General features: G+C 34.3%; 1 protein-coding gene across 1 annotated transcript in view; it reads left to right on the top strand.

The window, feature by feature from the left end:
- Window positions 1-23390, top strand: part of ADGRA1 (adhesion G protein-coupled receptor A1) — a 251979-nt gene that overhangs the window by 141764 nt on the left and 86825 nt on the right. The window contains exon 12 of the mRNA XM_079312915.1: window positions 1290-1505. Coding sequence (XP_079169041.1) covers window positions 1290-1505 — 216 coding nt within the window. The remainder of the gene's footprint in view (window positions 1-1289; window positions 1506-23390) is intronic.

Below are 23390 nucleotides of genomic sequence, written 5' to 3'. Positions count from 1 at the left end.
ACTTAGATATGAGTCACTAACTGTTTGCTAGGCTTCATCTTTTTGCTTCTTACTGTTTTCTGTAGGAGAAGCAGTTTACTGTTGGGTGCAATTTGTAAATAAACAAAAGCTGTGGAGTATTTCTGGTGTCATCTTATGCCATACCAAACATGTCTGTTCCTTTGGGAGACCAGCCAGGAAACTGTCTCACAGAAATTGCATCTGCTTTCTTTATTTTAGAAAACAGCAAATAAAACACCCACAGCTTAGGTAGCCAGTAGTTTCTAATGAAATTCCAAAGGAAAAAAAAAATGGAAACTCTATAAACTGTGTCAGCCATATAACATTGAATCACAGGATCATTTAAGTGGTCAAAGACCTTTAAGATCATGGAGTCCAACCATTAATCCAGCACTGCCAGGTCCACAGATCACTAAACAATCTCTGCCTGGAAGCAGAAATGATACAGTCCTGTCAGTGTGGTTAAGGCAGCCCACCTGTTATATATGAGCTGTTTGTCTCATGCACAGACCTGTGATGGAATTAAAATGCTTTTTTAAGGGTAGAGAGGCATCTCTGCACTCTGCTGCAGTCTCCATCTCCATACAGTTCACTTTGCTGAAGGGTAGGTCTCAAATGTACCTGTAATATGGTGTAGCATTGAACCATTTAGTCATGTTCATGGAACAAGATCTGTGAAAAGACTCTAAAGCCACTAAATAGCTAGGAAGCTTCCTGTTTCATCTTAGGCACAAAGCACATCTTTATTAATTTCCTTAAATAGTTCTTAAGCCTGGTGTTAGTTCACCTTATAACTCTATTGCTTTAATTCCAGTTTCCATTGAGGCTTACAATGATGGAATTGCAAAACTGATATAATAATAACTAAAGTAACTGTTAGATTATCTATCTATCTGTCTGTCTGTCTGCCTATCTATCTGTCTATCTACCTGTATGTCTGTCTGTCTGTCTGTCTGTCTGTCTATCTATCTATCTATCTATCTATCTATCTGTCTATCTATCTATCTATCTATCTATCTGTCTATCTATCTATCTATCTATCTATCTATCTATCTATCTAATCTCAGAAAGAAAGATAGAGGCAAACCCACTATGCTGTTGTAGAATCCTGTATCATAATTTTAAATAAGTTCTGTCTTGTTTCTTATAACAAGAGTGTGTATATATATATATGTGTGTGTGCATGCACAGTCCTTTATTGAGTATATGCAGTGAATACACAATGCACATACAGTATTGCAGGTCTGGTTCATGAGTTTGTGACATAACTACTCTCAATGTTTTCTCAGGTGTCTCGTAATATTGCTTTGGAAGCATTCATGATCAAACCATCCAGTTTCACAGGAATGACTTGCACTGCCTACCAGAAAATATCTGCAAGCTCTGACAAGTCAGCGGCTCCTGATTTGGGAAGATGGGAAGCAAATCACAATCCTGATCTGTATCTGAATTTCAAGTGCAACACTGGCAATCTGGATGGTTCTTTGGTGAATTCTTCTACCAGGGTAAGTCAGTATGATTATGAATACAAGTTGTCTATTTTATTTATTTAGTGTTTGCAGTTGCACCTTGAGGCAGAATACTGATTTGTAAAATGCATATTTTATGTGTTGTTAGCACAGTAAACTTGTTAATAATTTCAGCATGTAAATGGGCTTAAACTGGTGTATTGGGTGTAGCATATTTTGTTGTGCTAATGAATATTACATTAATATAATCAGGCAGAATGCAGGATGTGAATATAGATGAGTGAATGTATTGTTCTTTCTGTCTCTGAGTCCAGTTCTGCAAACTTTTCTATGTGTAAACAATGTCTTTAAATTAATTTGGAAATACTTGTTGTAGTGAGGCACTCTCATGGTTTTTTACATTGCAGAGATGTATTTTTAGGGAAATTACCTTTACTTTCATAAATGATACTGCACTATCTTCTGGACTTTATGCTGAGAGAGAGTGTTTTGCTGGGTTTTTGAGTAGTAGCTGAAGAAAATAGTAAATAAGTCTTCTAATAGAATACACTGTTGTTATCAAATAATGAAGTGTAACAATTAAATTTTCATCTGGCAGGAAATGGAATTTTGTATTTGGCTGAGCATGTTATTAAGTTTAAGTATTAGTGTGGAATTTTTGTTATCCTTCAACTGAATCTCAGTTTAATAGGCTTATTCCTTGAAATATTTACTATGGCAAAATGATGCTTTCCTGAGCAATATTACTGGTTTATTGAACTTGAAAGTATTTTGATTGAAGTTTGGTGCATTTTAATCTGTATGGACTGTGCAGTCAGTTATAAGGTGCTTTGTGGTCCCAGGATCTTCTGCTAAAAGGAGTCATCTTAACAATGGAAGAATAGGTTAAATTTGTTTCCTTTAATGGAATTCATTTTTTTCTCTGAACAATTTAAAATCTCTGTCTATATGAAAAAGAAGGGTAGCTCTGAAAAGACATGAGTTTGCCAACCAAATGTCAGAGATCTAAAACACACAAGATTTCTTCAAGAAGCAACCCTGGAACACTCTGAATTATATGGGATAGTATTATTGATATAGAAATATATGTGTGGGATTACAGGAATGGGAAAGTTTTCTTTATTAGCTCCACCAAAATATTTTTCTTTAGAAACTGAATACCAACATTTTTAGTAAATTAATCTCTTTATAGTTGAATGGTCAAGCACTGGTGTATCTCTCCTTTTACAAAAATCCTGCCATAATTGCAAATCTCTCATGTCTTCTATCAGCATGTATTTGTCAAATATGTAGAGTAAGACAGACCAGTTATTAGAAGGCCCTTCCTAAAATGTTTTCAGAATGTCACTGTCATGATCCCAGTAAAATCTTTCCTTGTATACTGTGAACCTACCTGAACTATACAATATAGAGAAGGGAAATTTTACTGATACAAAGAAGGCAGGAGAAAGTGAGCTTATTCCCATGCAAAGCCATTTGGATGTATGTAATATATATTCTGATGTAAGTGACTTTATTAGGTGCATCTCTCGTTATCACCTGTATATGAATTTGTAAAGTTTTGTAAAGATTTGTAAAGAGCACAATACAGCAGATCACAGATTCAGCTAGGTGTTAGTTACATGGCTTTGGATTTAACATGGAGGTGTGCTCAGGCTTTATGTGTGGTAGGGGAATAACCAAACTGGATTTATTCCTTTAACTTAATCCTGAAAAGGAAGAAGTTTTCATTCACTGCTCTCTGGAATTTTAGTCTAAGAACTCCCTTTATTCATTCTGAAATTGGTTACACTTCTTAACTGTTGAAGAGAATGATATGTAGAATTGTAACTGATAACAGAAAATGGGATTCTTTATCATCATTCACTAGCAAAATTATTTCTATATTTGCTCATTGGAGGTAAACCTACTTGATTGTGCTATGCAAAGTTTTGGAAAATAGAAAATTTGTGGCAGAGGTCAGAATTGCTTCTTTTATTGTATCTGACCTTTAGAACTTCATCTTAGATGCTGAGATTACTCTTACAATCCTCTTCTAGCATGGGATTAATAATGAAGAAGAAAAAAGATCTAATTAAAATCACCGAGCTGACATGGTAATCACAAATTTAATTTGTGATTTATCACAAATATCATGTTTTCTAATAAAAATATGCTTAAGAAGCTTATTAATATTCATATATTTTTGTGCTAGAAAGTGTAGCCCTCCTCAGACTCATAGTAAATCATCTTCTCACTAAGCAAAACAATTGTTTATGTTTTCTGTTGTTAAGAAATTGCACTAATCAATTAAAAAAGTGAATCCTCATGGAGAAAAGTGTTGGCAGTAGAGGGGGAAGGCTGATATAGGTGAGCTCAAGCTTTCTTGTGAGTACCATCGAAGCTTTTGTATCTTTCCATAGTGATATTTCCTGGCAATGGTAGGAAATTGATACATATTCAGACAGTGGTTTTCTGGACATAAATTAGCCTGATCTGGTTATTATGCAATAGAACAGCCCAAAAAGTTTAAAAAATATCAAAATTTAAATAATTAAGTAAAGAACAGTTAAAAAATAATAGACTTTGAAAATTAAATAATTTAAAAGACACTGAAAGAAGTTCAGAGAAGTTTCAGACAAGTCTGGGAGATAGCTGTTAAAATACATCTGTATTCACTTATGGTTCAAATATATTTAAAGACCGACTTGCAGTGTTTGCAGATACCCTAAATTAAAATATTGTTTCAGTTTGATACACAAAGTTTTATCTTTAATTCAAATTCTGTAGCCAGATGCAAGTTTGGAAAGGACCCTTAATCACTATTGCAGATCAGTTCTGTGTGGTGGGACTTAGACCCAAATGCCTTCTCTCAGATCCCATTTTTGCTGTTAGCAGGGGCTTTTTTGCTGCCTGACTGGACTCTGTTGGGAGGGGAAAAAAAATGCTCAGATATATATTCTGAATTTTTGTTGCAGTATTTTGACACACTGGTTGTTTTCCTCGCTATTTTGGAAGCTTTAATTGGATCCTCCCACCCTGGGTCTCCAGACTGAGATCCTGTCCCAGCAATGTTCCTGAGGCTCAGGTCTGTCCCATGAACAGACACAGTCTAAGGATATCACAATAATCATGTGATAGTCACATGGACCATGTGAGAGCAGTTTTTGACATTTTAGTGCCATTCAGTGTGATTTCAGTGTCTGGTTCTCATGTGATACCACACCTGAAGTGTACTTGGAAGTTAATCTTTGTTCCAACCTGATTGTGCAAAATATCTCCAGTGTGCAAAGATAATCCCTTGGACAGTTAACCCACCCACTGACTCAGTAAAATTCCTTCAGTGTGGAATGAACCTTTAAACTTCCTGTACCATGGTAACTAAATGTGCAGTTTATGGTGGGCTGCAATTTTGGTATTTGTACTTCAGCTTTAAAGAAAGTATTTTTTAACATAATTTATAGTTTCAGCTTCATTGAAAATGCTTGTCAAATGAGAAGTCTGTTACCGTCTTTAATTATTCTCCTGACACACAAATGAATGGAAGTGAGGTTTTGAAATTTCAGTAATGTGTATTTCACATGTAATCCCTGACTTCTGAGTTCTTCATAATAGTATGCATTCCATTCAACTTTTCAATTCTATTTATTTCTTCTATGCCCTGAGCCAGGCTGACCTTTGGATTTGTCAGATTGTATTACAGGTAATAATGAAATGGTAAAAGTTAAATTGGTACCAGACATGTTTACCACAAATACAAATTCTACAGTGCACTAACAAAATCCTTACTTGTATGTACCATGTTGAGATATTATACAATTTTAGAAATATTCTTGTCTCAGATACATACTGGAAAATTTACAATCTATGTAAGAAAAAGTTTTGTCTTACATAAAATAAATGTTGATTCTTAGATCATAGACATAATGTATACATAATGGTAAATTCATAGGTAAAAGTTACCAGGAATGGAGAAAAGAACTGAAAGATTTCCACCAAGTGTCAAGAGAGTAGGATAAGGCACAGAATTAAAAATCCAAAGAGGAAGTGAGAAGGGGAAAATTATTGTTGCTGATCTCGTGAGGTTGCTCATCTGTTTTAGGATACCTTTTCCCAGTTTCAGAATGCATGTGTACAGAATGTTTTCAATGCATAAAGATCAGCTCAGGAATTCAGAATTCAAATCATGTATAGAATTTGTGAAAAATGTATTATAAAATGAATGTGCTTCCTGTAACTTGCACAGATGATAGCTATTATTGATTTTTCTGGTTCAGTCTATCAGACTCAATGTTCCCCTCTCCAGATCTTCTTTCATTCCATGCTACATTAAAAACAAGTATTTACAATCTTCTGTTAAGAACATTCGCATAGAAATATTCAATAACCACATACATCCCATTGAGAAAATGCCATCTAACATGGTCAACAAAATACTGTTATCCTACAGTATGTCTCACTATATTGTTAGGATAATTTTGTATTTTTTTTCTAACATGTAATAACTAGTAGGTTGATCATAGACATCATAAATATAGCATGAATGATGTTGACATCATAATTTCCATTGTGGATGGCCTCTAATTTCCCTGCACACATTGCTTTTTAGAGATTATTGCAGCAGTTTCCTCATCAAATATTATGAACTTTGAGTATGTCTCTACCACACACATTAGTACAATATTATAATTTTTCTTTTTTTCTCATTTTATAATTTTACAACTGCAGAAAACGTCCAATAAAGAAAAAATTGCCAGGTAATCAGGACACCAGCAACAAAACTTATTTTCTCCATTTTATATGTGTGGCATATTACAGAGTAACACTGGGCTGAATGCTGGAATACATAATATCAAACCTATTCTGTTTCAAAATATTTTACAAACATGTCAAGATTAAACATCCAGATCAAGGCATATCATGTTATACATCACAATCTGTTCTCTTCCTTCAGGAATATTTGTAACCTGTTTTTCTCTTTTCTCAGTTTTCTTTCCCAGTCTTTCTGCCCAAAGCATTTCTCTCTTCCTCTCTTGGATAATAATATTATTTGAAAATTTTTCCTAGTACCTTACAAGAGAGTTTGCTTGGTTGTAAATTTATGAATTGATTTTACAGTAACTAATCTAGGACTATTTCTCCTTTCTCTGTGAGTAGGTGGGTACTGTCACAAAGGTATTGATTAATGTGATGTAGGCATTTTAAAGTTTGTTATATTTTACCTGCTTCGTCCTTTTACATTTATTCTACTTTTTAAAAAATGTTTTATATATAGTTTTAATTTAATCCTCTAGTGGTTTTAGTAGTGGTTTAGGATATATCCAGACATATTGTATCTATTTATTCAATATTCTAAATAATCACCTTCATTGTAGTTTTTGTATTCAAAAAAAGATTTTTTAGTATTCTTCCTTATTCTTACACATAATGTTTAAGAGGTATCAAAACCAGCTGTTGATATCTCTCATTACAGCCATGGAATCCTTGTTTTAAAATAAAATTAAAACTAAGTAAAAACATGTAGCTGTATGATATATAAACTAGTATTTTCTGTGGAAGCATTAATTTTCTTGCAGGTGGGTTCAGATTATACACTGAGTACTAGCAATGGAAAAAGTTGAAGTGTCTGTCGTTCAGTAATTAGAGAGTTTAATTTAAAAATCAAAACCAGACAAGACAAACTGTGCCTCTCTTTCCATTATGCTCAAATCACATTTTTTATATTGATACCACTTACTGCTATTCCTTCTCAAATAATGACTCCATGTGTTTATGCTGCTATGGCAGCTGCAAGGTTTGCAGTTTGGTGTTCTGTGTTCAATATACCTTCTGTTTTCTTTTCTCTGTTCATGCTTCTGTGGCCTTTTATAATGTGGGTGGTCATCCTGCCCTTATGGATCTTTCTAAAGATTGAGAAAAAGGGAACAGTGCCCAAATATTATTAATGCATTTAAGAAAAATGTCAATTATCTTAGGTATAGAGAATTGTTTTTACAATTCTTCTCATTTTATCATGTATTTTAACATACAAAAATTAATGTACATTATGGTTTTTTTAAGTGGGAAAAATTTAGCATTTTTTTCTGTTTCACGGGTGCTTAGAAGGAACTTGAATATATATATAACTACAGGCTCATGCCCTTTTGGTTTGGGTTTTTTTCTGACCTCTGCCCCTTCTCTTAGCAGATAAAAAGCTTATTCTGCAAATAACACCAGCCATCTGAGTATTTTCTAAATTTCATTGATGTTTCAGAAACATATATTTTGTTTGAAACTTAAATTAATCTATCCATTTAGTCATTCTCTCTTAATGCTGTATACAGTTTGGAGTCCAGACCTGTATGTCTGAAGAAGTGAACAGAAATATGAATAGCTTGAAGTGAATAAATACAAGGATAAAAACACTGGGACAATTAGCAACTTGCATTTGATGTAAAATTGTGTTATTTAAACTCACATTTGCTTTCCAGTGAAACAAACTTCTGTTCCTGAGCACATGAATACTGCTGATTTTATATATGCTGTCAATATATATCTGACAGATATGCTGCCACTCTAATCCACAATGGCTGAGTAAAAAACTGTCTTCTGATTTTCAGCACCATTGCTCTTGTTACAGAAAAGTTCTCTTTGGGATTTCCCAAAGGACATTATAAGATTAGTTTCCTTGTTATAAACTGTCAGACTCCTTCATGTGCATTCTGCTGTTAAATAGTAGTTTGTACACTAATTAAGATAAACCACATGACAGAGCCCCATTGACACCATAACAATTAATGACACAGAGCATCAGTTGTTGGAACATATTTTATATTAACTTGATGGAGCACAGGTAATAATGACCATGTGCAATAATGACCACTTGTACACCAAGTACAAGTGCAAGTCCCAGTTCTGCTTTGACTTCTGAGGACTTAACCCCCAATTTTCTCATTGCATAAAATAAAATGCCCATAATTTTCTTATGGTATAAATAATAAACTTTTAACATTTTTATAGAACTCCCTGTACAAGTTCAGTACTTTCAACTATTCTTTTCTAAATTCTTCTTTTTAATTTTTTTTTTTTTTTTTTAGAGAATGAGAAATGCCATATAATAGAGCATGCAATGCATCAATATCTGATAAATAATTAATGTTGTTTCTCAAAATCTTTTTCACTACATGGTTGCTTAGGTAATTGACTGTTGCCTATTTTAGAGAAGGCATTTCCAATTTCTAAACTTATAATTTTAGTAACTGTGGAAGTGCATTTAGAAGATTTTGCTTTCTTTCTTCCTTTCCCCCCCCCCCCCCCTTTTCTCCTTTCACTGTTGGTTTGTTGGCTTATGTTGGACCACAAATAGATGGGTGGTAGCAAAGAGTTCACTAAAATAGATTGATTATTAGGAGGTGGTATGGCTGGATTTTTCTTTTTTTTTTAATGTGGATTCTTTTCCTAGAGATTCTTGATTGTTTCCTGACTTTTTCCTCTCCAGCTGAATGTGATAATCTGAGGAAATGTCACTAGCACACAGGTGAGGGGGCTGCTTTGGAGGAGTCAAATCCTGTGCTTATGCAAGGGTAGAGCCTTTCTCAGTGCCCATATTGGCTGGAACTTCTCTTCAGGAAAATGCAGCAGTGTATGAGGTCATGTATCAAAGATTTTTGAGTGGGTTTTGGTTTTGTCCATTGAGGAATTAATCTGTGTGATTTTCTGTGTAGTATTTAGGGCACTATAATTGCTATGTTGCAGGAACTTTCCAAAGGATGAGTATGTGTGTGTCTGACAGTCATTACTGAGTGCATCTAGTGGAAGTCAGCAGTGGAATGCAGGTTTTCCAGGCAGTGGGTATGTTACTCTGTGTTCTGTGAACAGTGTAGACCTAGGGGTGCAGTTAGGTAGAACATCTCTTCTAAAGGTGAATTATGAAGAGATGACTGTATCAGAGAATTGATTCATGGAAGGACTAGAAAGACAGAACTGTCTTTGTGACACAGGAACTGAAATTTCAGTTAAAATTGTTCTGCACTATTGCCTTGTTGTTTGCTGGAGAAATTATTTAATTAGGTGGTGTTGCTTCTGTAGTTTTGGTGGGCTTAGCTGGGAGAAGTTCACCCTGATTTCTTTTTCAGTTCCAGAAAAAATTACATACTAGTATAAATCTCTAACATTTCTTTTTTGGGTTGAAGGATTTAATATTTCCTTACTTAATTGACTGTTACCACTTTGCAGAACTTGTGAGATGTGTTCTGTGTCAGGGTGAATTCAGACGTAATTTGCGTAGCCTGATCCGTCTCTAAAAATAGACATAAAATTCTGTGAAGTAAAAAATCTTGCAGTGGTTGTTGTTGATGTATTAAAGTGGTGTTCACTAAAAGTATATAGATTATTTTCATCCATAAGAATTTTTATATTATTTTAAAAACCAGTGTAAAAGTCTGGCATTTTCTACTGTATGAAAAGAATTAAAAACTGTAGTCATCGATGAGCATACATTTGTATATTTTTAATATTATATGTTTATTGTATACTATGCACCATAAACTTGTGTTATGACCTGTCCATGTGCACTGTCCTTCCTGTTGCTTTACAAAACCTGAAAGAGGATTGTAGTCAGGTGGGGTTCAGTCTTTTCTCTCAGGTAACAAGTGACAGAAGAAGAGGAAATGACCCCAAGTGCTCCAGGGGAGGCTTGGATTAGATATCAGGAAAAATTTCCTCATGGAGAGGGTTGTTAGGCATTGGAACAGGCTGCCTAGAGAAGTGGTGACTCAAAAAATGTGTTCAAGACATCCAAAAAGAGCTCAAAATGATGTGGATGTCATATTGGGGCAATGATTTAGCAGTGAGCACGGCAGTGCTGGGTTAACTGTTGGACTTGGTGATTTTAGAGGCCTTTTCCAAATGTAACAATTCCATGTTTCTGTGTTTCATGGGTCTGAGGACTGGGATCCTGCTTTCTGTGTGTCTGGGGTTAACAGCAGTTGTTCTGGAAGGATAGTGCACACGGGCAGGTCATAACACATCTTTATAGTGCATAGTAGATATTTGAGTTTTATCTGTTTTCTGAACTTTGAAAATGTCTCCTAAAAATAATACAGAGGGAAAATAAAGTAGAAGAGAGTGAGGCAAGGAAAGGAGTGGAGTGGAAATAGTGAACTTACTAGAATCAATTTCCTGAGTTTACAGTTCTCATGAGATCATTCTCTGCTATAACATCTAGTGTTGGAGTGTGTGGGAAGAGGGAGAGATTTTTGTGGTGAGGGAGGAAGAGAAAGTTGTTTACTTGAGTTTTTTTTAACAAAAAAAACTTTGACAAGACTTGTGATACTAGGAGAGTTGACTGTGACTATAATGATTCATTCTTGTCTGTCATTTTAGACTGAATGTCATGTGCTATGCTTTGAAAATAGGATGTAAAAGTGCATGACTACTGTCCCAGCAGGCATCTCACAAAGATGTGGAGAGAATTTCTTAAGCCCATCTCAATAAAAAATTTATTTTTTAGCCAAATTAATATTGATATGCTGATTTGTGTTTATGCTGTGAGCTCTTTCTGCATTATTGATTTATGTATAGTTGATATAATATATATCAAATATATCAAGGAAAGCTTGTACATTTGTTGAACTGTAATTCAATAATATAGTACAGAACTATAATACAGATAGGATCATACAATTTTTTTCCTGACTCTGAGTTATAAGAATCCCATTTTTAAGATTCCATAGTTCTACATAAAAGTTGATTCATTTTTCTAAATTATTGTTATTGTGCTAGCATAATGTTCCTGAAAGTGAAAGAACTCACAGGTGTTAATTGAGTTTCCAAATCATCAGTAAAGGAACTTACTGTTTTTAATGCCAGGTTAGTCTGTAATGAGGCACATAAGCTCTGTTTACAGACAAAGGAATTGTACACAGATATTCATTGTTTGACTTCATACATGGAAAGCCATTCTTTGTGAAGTAATTGGCTTCATAATCTTCTTTTAGTTAATGAAACTCACACACAGCTTCCTTTAGTTTCTGAGAACACTTCATGATTAAATAAAGAGGGATTTTCTTAATGAATTTGAGAAAAATAAATGGGTTTAAATGACTCTTCACCCAGGCCTTTTACTGCTTTCTTCTCCTGACATCAATGAGTAACTAAAACATAATTTGAAACAATACTAACAACAAGTTGCAACTGTACTTAAAATAGCTAGAAATAGTCAGTACTCGGTAAGAATCTTGAATCTAATGCTGTTTCATATGCTAGTGGAAAGTGTTGAACTTAGGGTTATAAGAAAAAGCTCAAAGGGTCAGTCCAAAATTCCATTTAAACTTTTTTCTTACCTCTGGTAGGAGTCTAATAGGTTGGAAGCTTTGGGAGGGAAGTATATAGAGAAATGGAAATGCAGTGATGCATCTCTCTTATATGGACCTTGTATGACAGACTGTGTCCAGAACATGGTCAATGCAGGAAATTCCTTTTTTGAAAAAAAAATCATCTCAACTTTTGATCCATCTTAATGGTTTAGGCCTCATAGTGCCATACTTGGATTTATGTGTTCACTAGGCTATATTATGTTTGTTATTATTCTGTGTAGAAATAGTTCTTTTTTTTAATGTGCCAAGAATGCAAATCCACATCCTCTCTGTGTGCATGGGAATATTTATGTATACAATATCAAACTACAGTCCTGGAGTTTTTCTGCCATTTGTCCTTTTCAGTCCATTTGTACTGATTTTTTTCATACACCCTGCATAACTGAAAAAAAAAAAAAAAAAAAAAGAGGAAAATAAATTAGCCAATTGTTTTAGCTCAAAACAGGCTGTAGGCTATGAATTTGGATAGACAGGATAACAGTAAATTGTATTCTTCTCCTAAATGTAGGTTAAAGCCCTTCACACCAGAACTCTGGTGAACCAGAATTGAAAAACACAATGGCTAATTCAATATGTACAGGTCATACAGTGGATGTAACAGCTGTGTAGTGAATGCTTCACTGACCAGCATATGCTGCTATTTTAAAGGAAAAGTGTGATCTTAGGGCTTGACACTTGAAGAAAAAAATTGTATTTCTGTGACATTTTATTGCAAAAAAGCCTCCTGTATTTCATAAGGTCTTTTTGATCAGTACTGTGTAAAGTGTCTTAACAGATTCAAAACTCTTACTAAATATAGTCTAGCAAAGTTGCATGTAATTATCAGAGTCATTGAACTGAAGAGTTATTTACAGATATGTTGTGTTTCTTCAGCCTTTATCACTGCACTTCTGATGATAGCAGTCATCTACAGAAATGCCACAGAATATCAAACATACTATTTAAGTGGTACTGATCATTTAATTGTGTAAATTCCTAATTTCCACACAGGATAGAATTAAATGTGTATTCCAAACTCTTGTAATAGGTCCTGTTCACCAGAACTATGGATTTCAGTCTTGTGCACTTTCAGGATACTTGACTGATTTACCATCTGTATTTTAATCCTTACTTTTCAGAAATTTCATGTCTGATTTTAGTGAAGTCTGTAGTAAATAAATGTCTAACGTGAGTATATGTCACAATCTATGCAGTGTATTTAAAGAAAGTGCATCTTACCCTTACAGTTTAGTTTAATTCTGTCAAATAACAAATCAGATGGAAGTATCAAACTTCAGCAACAAGTTTTTCTCTGCAGTGAAACTGAAAGAAGAAACTTTCAAAGAGAATCAGACTCACTGGGTACCTTTTGCTACAGTGCATCTCAGTGTCTTGGTTCTTGGGAATTCATTAATGTGTGGGAAACCACTCTAGACATAGTTGAAAACTAGCAGTGAATGTTGAAATCTATTGATAACTGGCTGTCTGCAATAAATACTGCTGTACCATTTGGGACTGATTTGCTGTTGTATAATCCCAGTGAAATCACTGCACTGAAATCTGTACTTATTTTGTCTAACTACGTGTGTATTCCTGAAAATACTATATCCAGTCTGTTAGCACTTAAAAAAAAAAAACCACAACAAAAAAGCAAACATAAAGTGCTTAGGGCACTATTTTCTATTTTCATTTTAAAAACTCTAGTAGGTTATCTTTTCCTTTTAGTATTAAGCTCAGGGATACTCTAATATAAATCAAACTTAAACCATCAGCAAAAGTAAGATAATTCAGACATCATAGGCATGAACTGGTAACGAGTTGCTTTTTGTAATTGTCTGCTTATCATTGATATATGGCAACATATTTGTTCAGGTTTATGCTTGTACCAGTTGCTCTGCCTAGTCTATATGCTCTGGCAATTCTGTTTCTTCTACAGTACTATTGCCACTAGGAAGAATAAGGTACATAGATGATGTTGATTTTCTTTCCAATGTGCTTTCTGTTTTCAGGGCATTTGTTCAGTCAGTAAGAGCTACCATGTATTTGCTGATTTCTCAGTATACTTGAAAGTGGTACAAGAGTAAATCTGGTTCACCTTATATTTCTGTCCAATAGAAGTTTGGAAGTTTTTAATAATTATTAGGACCTGAGAATAAATGAAATGGGTATTCTGTATCTGGGAAATGGGTAGCAGAATCAAACATGAGATACACATTCTGTAGGCAGAATGTGCAGATGTGTCATGTGAAGTTGTTACATAACCTGAAGAGTCAGGGAGGAGATGTTTATCCAGCTCAGTGAGCAAGTGCTGGAGTGTGGTTCAAAACTTCAGGACATTAAATTAAACATAATCAGTGTCAGAAAGGAGCAGGCTACAGCTTTCAGATACAGCTATGGTGATGTCTTCATGCAACTATGAAGAAGAAAGATTAAAACTCTTTTTCTCCTGTTGTCATTAGCTTTGCTAGGTTCTTCTGTGCTGCTCTTTACAAAGAGCTAATGACACAAACTTCATTTTACTTAGTAGTTGAAAAGGTTTGGAAGAGCACAAGCCTCTCTCCTCTGTAGGTGTCAACATGTAATGCATGAAATAATGCGTCAAAATTGAAATAATGCCAAAAAAGAAGTGTTAAAAAGTAGTGAGTTCTGAGCTTCTGAAGATGTTATCTTGGAAATAAGCTTTTAGTGGCACTCCATACATGATTTCTTCAGTTCCCTTTGTAATCATTTTGGGGTTTTTTCCTACATTCAGACACAGAGGAAAATTAATCTGACTGAATTTTAGAAGTGTTTAAGTGAAACTCTAAGTAGGTGCCCTTATCCAGAATCAAAGTAGTTTTGACTCAGTTCTGCTGAATTAAGTTAAAAACTAATTCAGCTAAATTGAATTAAGGCCACTTAGTTATAAAGACAGGTAACAACAGGAATGTCTAAGTACAGTTTATTAACTTTAAGACTTTTAATAACTTGTCCTAACTTTTCTTCATCATCACTTACATATATTCTTAACACAGGCACACTCCCCAGAAGATTTTCCTCTGGAGTGTCAGAGGCTCATTCTAGAATACTTCTGCCATGTGGAACTACTTTGTCTTCCTTTGCTTAATCAGTCTTGAGAACATATTTTTCCTTTCCCTCTTTCTCCATCTCACCTTGTTATTTCATTCCAGTCATGTTTTCATCTGTTAATTAAAGACTGGTAAGTCATTGTCCCAGTAAGAAATTAGTATGTAGTCAGTTTTCTCTATGGAACTACATACTGAAAAGTGCTGTATGCTTTTTCTCCCATGACATCACTGTAGCTCAAAAAGCTTTGTAACAACCTGAAAGGGACATTTGCAAAATGCAGTGTTCAGAAATTACTGATGAGGCTTTAGAGCCTAAACACATGCTTAGGGTGATTTTCTTGATGGTAACATCTTTGAGGTGTCATTATCAACAGTTTCATACTGTTATGTAATAGTAGCTACCTTTGCAGCTAATTTGCAGTCTCTTGCTCCCTTATGTTAATGTTAATTTAAAGAAATACCATGAAAGAATAAAAGAAATTATTCCAGGGCTTATTTTTTGTTATCTATGAATGGCAACAAAATGAAAATGCAGTAAATATAAATTTACTGCAGTTATGTTACATAGCAAGGTCATGCAGGAAACCCAGGCAAAGCATAATCTAAAATTTAGTAAATATACATATTAATTCCTCAGGCTTTATCTCCATGAAGTAAGCAAGCATGCAAATCTTGAATGAAGGAAAACTCAGTGAGAAGCCTGGGGTACATAACATTTTCATAAATCTGCTGACAGAGCATGTCAAGACAGCCAGCTGCTTTTGTCATTTTATATGTGTTTATATTTTCCTATAGTATTGGCTTCTGAGTACTTATTTTGTAGTACAAGCACATTATAACCCTTAAGCAGCAAGATAAACGCTTAGAGCTGATTCAGTTAAACTGTTTGTTGGAATAAATCCTGCTCCTTGCTGCCTAATCACAGGAAGCTTTGCAGGCTGTGACTGTTTTGTAAGGACTCACAAATCTCATACTCTTTGAAAGAAGTGTCTGCATTTCCAGGTTCATAATACCTAACTGTGTTCAGACAAACTTGGGATTTCTTGTATTCCAAGAGTTGTGGGGATTGTAGAATAGGATGAGTTGGAGTAGTGAATCCATCAGAGCTGTATCTGTTCCCAGTCCATGGCACAGTCCAGGAACATTGCTGCAGTAAATCCTGCCCCAGTGATTATTGGCATGACAGGCCATTCTCTTTCTGATTGACTTCCCAGAGTGTTTAGATACACACAAATCCCTACTGAAAGAGTCCTCTATGAAGAAGTTACAATTTGTTTTAAGATCAGCTACTCCATGAATTTCATATGCTCTGACATTTTCACAATGCCACCCTCTTTCTTTTCTAAATGCTACATTGTCTTTGAAAAATTAGTTTTTAAAGAAAATAATTGGTGGCTTTTTTTTTGCTTTTTTAAAAAATCCTTGTCTAAGAATTCCTTAGAACTGAAGTCAGACCTGAAGCCTTGGCCATGAGGAATTTGCTTATTCATTGAGCAAGTCTTGACTAATCACTACAAATTAAGACAATTAGATCTGTTTTCACCTATTTCTCCTCCACTAATTTTTCAGGTTCTTCTATGACATTTTTATTTCCCTTTCTTTTTACTGTGGTGTTCTCTGTGTCCTTTTTTTTAGGATTTAGTTTTTTCTATTGATTGTGATTCCTCTAGAGGAAGGCAGTACATGAGAAACTAATCATGTAATTGGTTTCTTTTCCCAATAATGTACTAATGCACTGCTTATCACTTTAGCTGGTATTTAACTGTTTTGGGCTATTTTTGAAATTTTTTTTCCTTTCTCTTGGCAAAAGAAGCTGCCAGGCACATCTTGCCCTTTGGCTGCCTGTGATGTTTCTGCTGAGGCTCTGCAGATAAGGTGACTGCCATTCTCTAACAGGCAGAAAAACTCACTGTACAGGAGGTCTGGGTTGGGACTGAATACACAGGTCCACTTTTGCAGTGCAGGAATTTTCAAGAAATTGGTGGTTCCTTCTCATATAAGGGCAGAATGTCATCTATTAATTGATGTGCTGCTCTCTTAGGTGGAGAAGGGTTTGAAAGGTCTGTTATTGGGGCTTTTTTTGGATATTTTTAAGTGACAGCTGTGACTTCTCTGTGGGGCTCTTCATCCAGACATAGCTATGATTCCAAACCTTTCTGAATAATGATGCTGATACTTGAATTCCTTGCTTTAGATAAGATTTCTTACAAATATTAAAATTAAATTTTTCACAGCTGTAATAACGGCAGTCTATGCCCCTGCTTGATGAAACTATAAGCAAAGAAGCTGGAGAAAGTTTTTTAGACAGATTTATTGGCCAAACATTTCCATGTTTTTCCTTTACTTCAAAGAAGCCAACAAAGGTTTTCCAGGTGTCAGAATATGTTGCACTGTCTCTGATCTCAGTTTTCAAAGAACAGGAATTGGGGAAGGATGTATTTACTATTGATACTATTACAAACTTAATTCACATTGCTAGGGACAAATTCTTGTCACGAGTTCCATACTAAGGTAGCCCAATAGAAGACATTGACAAAGGTCAGTACTACATTGAAAATGTTACTAAAATGTTGAAAGTGTACAGGGTCAGGTATTACAATAAGTGACCAGCAGCTTTGAAAAATAATGAAATTAGCTCTGAACACAGCAATATCTTCATTAGCATTCTACTCAGAAATGTATATATGCTTTTTAAATTGTACATGCTCTCCATAATGCATGTAAAATAGAGAAAAGTGGTTTTGTCAAGTGAATTGAAAATAGATTGATGCTGAGATTAAAATTGCTTGAATGACACAAGGGAAGTATTCTGCCTCAAGGGGATGGGTCCATTTTTACCCTGGTAAATCTCATGTAAGCTCTGAGGAATAGAGATGAAACTGGTTGGTTTTCTTACAAGTAACACACAACATTGTGAAAAAGGGAGAAGTTTTTTATTAGTTAAGTTATTGGATAATGCTCTGTCAAAAAATTAATCATTGCTTAATAAAGTCTGTTCAAATAGAATCTTAGGTTAAAAGCTGGCTTCTAATGAAAGGCAAGAGTTCTCACTGTTTTCAGGGGAATAGGATGTCATTCTGATTTTAGAAATTTGGGAGAGGAATAGCACAATCTCCCAGCAAAATAATTAAGAGTGTAACCTACTAACGCTGCTCTAGCAATTTTATAGAAATATTGACTTGTGGTCTCAGTATTATGAGGAATTATAATTCACAATATGCATGTGTAGCATTATGGGAAAGAATGGCTGTGGATGTTTACCAGTAATAAACCTTACCAGGAATTCATGGGAAGGATTTCAAGAGATAGAAAGTATTATTTCCATGTGCTCTGAGAGAATTTGAGAGGCAAGAGCCATATGCAAAGTATATTTTGCTAATAATAATAAAAACAAATAAATAAAATTAGTTTGGGAGGGCTTTGTTAGTTTACTTTTTTCCATGAACTAACAGTATAGCCAGGATAAGTGTGGAGGTAAAACCTTCAAACTTCACAGGTGTAGAAAACTCTTCAGTTTCTATTGAAATTTTTGCAGCAAACTTGGCAAACCAGTCAAAAGATTACTCCTGTGTTATGTACAGCATTAACCAAGCTGCTTTCAATCTGTGTATTTAGTATTCACCTGTTTGCCTTTACTTCACTGATGTTTTTGTTGTGAAAGCACTAATTATTTTCCTTCAAATTAAAGAAATTCAATGAGTGATCATTAGACAAACTCCTTGGAGACCATCCCTGTAACAGCTAGACAGATAATTAGAAAAGAACTAAATTAGATAATTGGGAAAAAGTGATACATAGTACACACTGAGTGAGATGTTCTTTATATTGCAGATTTGCCATAGAATCTTCTTCCTCAGCAAAGTTTTTCTGTTATTTAAATATGTGCAATATAAACTGTGTAAAAATAGCTCAGCAATTGCTCCATGAATTTTTATAAATATCTGAATTAAAATGACTACTACTGACATAAGTTTAGAGAAGCTGGATGAAACCTTACTCATTGTATTTCAGTTTTTTAGCAACATGTTTCAGTCCTAAATACAAATTGATCAAACTAAATGTGTGACTGTAATAAAACAGGGAATAGATGTGCACATTCACAGTGCAGTCATTGTGCACAGTTTACTAGAAAATAATCATAAAAGCACTGCAGAGTCACTTACAAGAACTGATCACCCAAGCACAAAGATTCACATGCTACACACCTATTAACAGCACCTGTTAAGTCATTCTGACAGTCATGTTTTCAGAGCTGTATATTTAAACAATAGAACAGTTCTTTATTATTATGAGTTTTTAATTTAATAGTCCTTCTGTAGGATCTTTGATTATTTGCAATTATTCAATCTAATTGTGGTAAACTATTTTAACCAGCACTTTCATAATTTTTCACTTTTCTGTAACAAAACTTAATAACTTCCAGTTGTTAGATAGTCATGTGAGTCAACCAGAGAGAAACTTTTATTTTGCTGATTACTGTCAGTGTGGTAATACAAGGGGGAAATGACTCCTATCACCAGGCTTACAGACCACAGGTCTTTTCTGGAAATTACTTTAATTAAAGAAGGGGTGCCCACCTTTGCACTGCTGATTTTGACATGAAGAGCAAGCAGTAACTCCAAGTGCTTTCTGCTATTACTTCTGCAGATTGTAGAAAATAGGAGTCTGCTGTGTCATTATCCTTGTTAGGTGTAATCCGAGTTTTTCTTTTTTTTTTTTTTTTTCTGAAATGTTCACTAAACTAAATTTAGATGGGGAGGCTGAAATAAATAATTTTTTACTTGGTATGACTGATGTATTCCATTTTGACCTTATGAGGTTCAAAGAGATTTACTATGAATAAGGCCAAGTGATGGACAAAATCATCAAGTAAAATACAACCTCTCTTAAAGCCTCAATATTGCCAATTCTTATCAGAGAAATAAATCAGTGCTTTTGTTATACAGGAAGTGAGATATTTATCACTGTGTTTGTCTCTAGAAATCTCTAGAAATAGCTACCTTTCCATATTAAGAATCAATGGACTCGGGTGTGAGCAGGTCTGTTACTGTGAAATGTATTTCTAGACCAGTCTGATGTCAGATGGGTTTTTTCAAGCCTACTTATAGAAAATTAGTCTCCAATAACAGAAAATAGGAGTTGAAATTTTAAAATGCTTGCAATTGTTAGCCTGTAAATGGTGCATCAAAAGTGTTTTGAAAGATGTGAGTAATTGAGATGCAAATAAAATTGAAGTCTGTTCCCAGAAAAAAAAGCATTACTATTTATCTTAAATTTTAGGTAAATAATTTCTTTTCTGTCATAGTTGGCATAGTTTTGGTGTGAAATGTTTATATGATACTAAGAAAAATATGTCCTACCCTCTTTAACATGAGGAGCAGCTAGAATGTCAGAGCAGGAAATTTTACTTCTTTCTTCCATGTGTAGAATAATTCCATGGCTTTTTCAAAAGCTTGAAATTTTAATGCTTCAACATTTGCCATAATGTATAAAGAACTTTGGAGAAAGATACTGGGATGAGTGAAGATGGAGCAGGCAGTTAATATTTGTCTGAATCTATTAAGTTTTGACCTAGAGAGAGACCCCTAAAGGCTGATGTGGCAATTCAGTGTTCATATCCATTTCTTCTTTGTTCTTTTTTTTTCTGTCCAGAGGCACTGTGTGGTTTTCAGATCCAGTTGTGGTATTGTGTTTGTGTGTACAAATAAACAGCAAGAACTAAACAAAAGCATGTAGATAAATCTATGTGGAACGTTGATTGAAAGGCTGGGTAATTAAGATGTTTGACTACTGCTTTTAAATATAGATTTAGTCTGGTAGTATAAACATGAGAATTTCTGAATAATTACAGTTCTGGCAGACAAATATGAAAAGAAATTATTTTCTTTTGTGAAGGCCGCAAAGGCCAAAGAGTTTGGGGTAATTAATTCCTGTACTTTTCCTCCACTGCATCTTCAGAACTTAATGAAAAATGCACTGCAATTAATTTTAGATCTTCAGTCTTTCAATCCCTTTACTTGGCTCTCTGATCAATTATCACTTAAAATTATTTATCAAACACTGTAAATTTACAAGTCCAACCAAAGAGGGAGGAAATTTTCATCCTCCTTTGAGAAATTGCATCCCTGCCCTTGGCAAAGGGGTTGGAGCTTGATGGTGTTTAAGATGTGAGTTGCTCCAGTCAGGACTAAAGGAGAGATGCTCAAGCAGAAAGGACATTACTCTTCCCCTTTTCCCTTCCCTCATCATCCATGCTACTAAGGCAAAGATCTAGGGATTTGGGTTTTTTTTAATTCCTGCTTCATAAATTTGAAAGAATTTTAAGAATGATCATATGCCATAGAAATACAGGAGATATACAAAGGAAATGTGAGATCCCTTCTAACCCTAACCATTCTATTATTCTTAATGTAAGTATTGATGTCTGTTCTTAGGAAATAATTAATTCCAGTGTTCTGATTTTGGGCATAGAGATACCAAATCTGAACCTTCTGGAATATAAGTCTTGAAAAAATCTCTTAGAAAAACAGTCTTCAGGAATAGTGTTTATTTTTAGCTTTTCTTTAGAAAAATTATCTTCTCAAGTTTTTCTTCAAAAATCAGACCCTTCAGAACACTTCAGAATATCTTTAGTTTCTGACTGTTGACTTGTTTCCCAATTTATCTGTCTGTAGTGAATTCCCTAAAGGCTGAGACCATCTGGTCCTTCAGTTTATTTAACTGTTTCTCAGTTTTTGTGAGCTTTGAATTAAAACTGTCAGGCTCAAGGTTTATAACCATAATGATTTTTCAGACATCATTAATTTTAATGTTTTCAGGATCTGTTCCATTTTTGCTCTTGCACTTATCTCCCACAGGAGTAAGAACTTCCTTTCTTGTAGAATGTGCTTTAAAAGGGTATTAAAATTAAATAAGTAGGGGCAATCACTGACTTGCAATCCAAATCTTTCTTGGAGTTACTTCAAATTTTCATGAAATAGGTGCTTATGCATTTGCTTGTTTTCACATAACCTTTCATTACATATAGAAATAAATCTATTTTTCCAATGGGCAAATCTCCTCTAATGTGTGTGGTGATTATATATGCAAAGTGAACACATAATAGTACATTAATTATTAACACATTCTACAAGGGTTAACCACCTACTCTCAAAATACCTCTGGGAGCCTAATAAGTATTATTTATCCTTGGGGTTTTTTTAATTGACAAGATGTACAGACTGATTTTTAAATACTGATGTTATGTTTCACATCTCTTCTACAAGAAATGAATATTTAGTATACATTCATTTAAACTTACACATATTTTACCCTACTGAGAGAACAAGTTACTATTTACTATCCCAGTGAAAGATCCATGTTTTTATGGATCTTTTGTGATATATATATTATGTCAGTCTTATTGATTTTTTAAAAAATATCTTAATAGCTCACTAAAATATAATACTTTGGGGATCATTATCACTGCATGAAACCAGAAGTTTAATATTGATATAGACATGAAAGATAAAAACATATATTATATTGATCATGACTTTATCATGGTTATTTTAAGTGCCCAGAGCAAGAGCTCAAATCATATAGTAGATAAATCACAGAAATGTCCAGGGATCTCTGCTGTGCTTGCATTCTTGTTTTAAAGTGCAGGAACTTTAAATATTATCCTCTTAAAGAGTGGGATTGTACCACAAGAGAATGTAATTAAGAAAAATGCTACCACAGAATGTGAATCTTGGGTCACATCATTTACTCTTCAACTCTGTATTTTTCCACTGCTACTGTCACAGCTCCTTTCATTTCCTTTGCTGTGACCTGAATCACATTAATTCACAGAATGATCAAGATTGCAAATGAAGAAGGATTTACCAGAACTTAATAAGGGCTCCTTCTGTAGGAATATCTGTACTTTTCCACATTATAGTCTTGCAGTTTTTTGGTGGCTTTCCCATCTCAGGAGTCCCAGGGGCTTTGAGGAAAGGTGTAATGCTTTGGTTCAAACTTAGAAACTCATCTAAACTAGTACAAGAGTATTTTTTTAAAAATAGTTATCTGCTGAAATCATTCAACTGAGCTTTGGACTTTAATAATTTTAGAAGTGGTTTGTCTGGAGGAGGGCAGACATAATTGTAAATATGTTATTTTGTATATAAAGGAGGAGAGGTTTTCTAATTTATTTTAAGACAATCTCTCCTTTTTTTCCTTTTTTTTTTCTTTTTTTTTTTTTTTTTCTTTTACTTTTCTTTTTTATGTTCAGAGGTTGAGGTACTGTTAGAATTTTAGCAGCCCATACTATGTAGTATTTGGTGCTATCATTAGCTAGCCTCACAACTTAGGAAATCAGGGTGGTGTTCTCCTCCTTTAGTTTGTCTTCTGTATATAAAATTGTACTTAAGGCCAGCTAAAGAAGTCAAAGTTGAGATATCTATAATAAAATGTTTCATTTCCTGGAGCTGGATCAGCTTGGCACATCTTTGCTTATAGTTTTTCTTACTAGTACATTTAATCTAAAAGCCTAAGATATTCTTGGGAATACTGGCTAA

This window comes from Erithacus rubecula (assembly GCF_903797595.1).
Source record: "Erithacus rubecula genome assembly, chromosome: 9".
Taxonomy (NCBI): Eukaryota; Metazoa; Chordata; class Aves; order Passeriformes; family Muscicapidae; genus Erithacus; species Erithacus rubecula.
The sequence above is the reverse complement of the archived record's forward strand: the minus strand, read 5'-3'. Positions and strand labels throughout refer to the sequence as shown.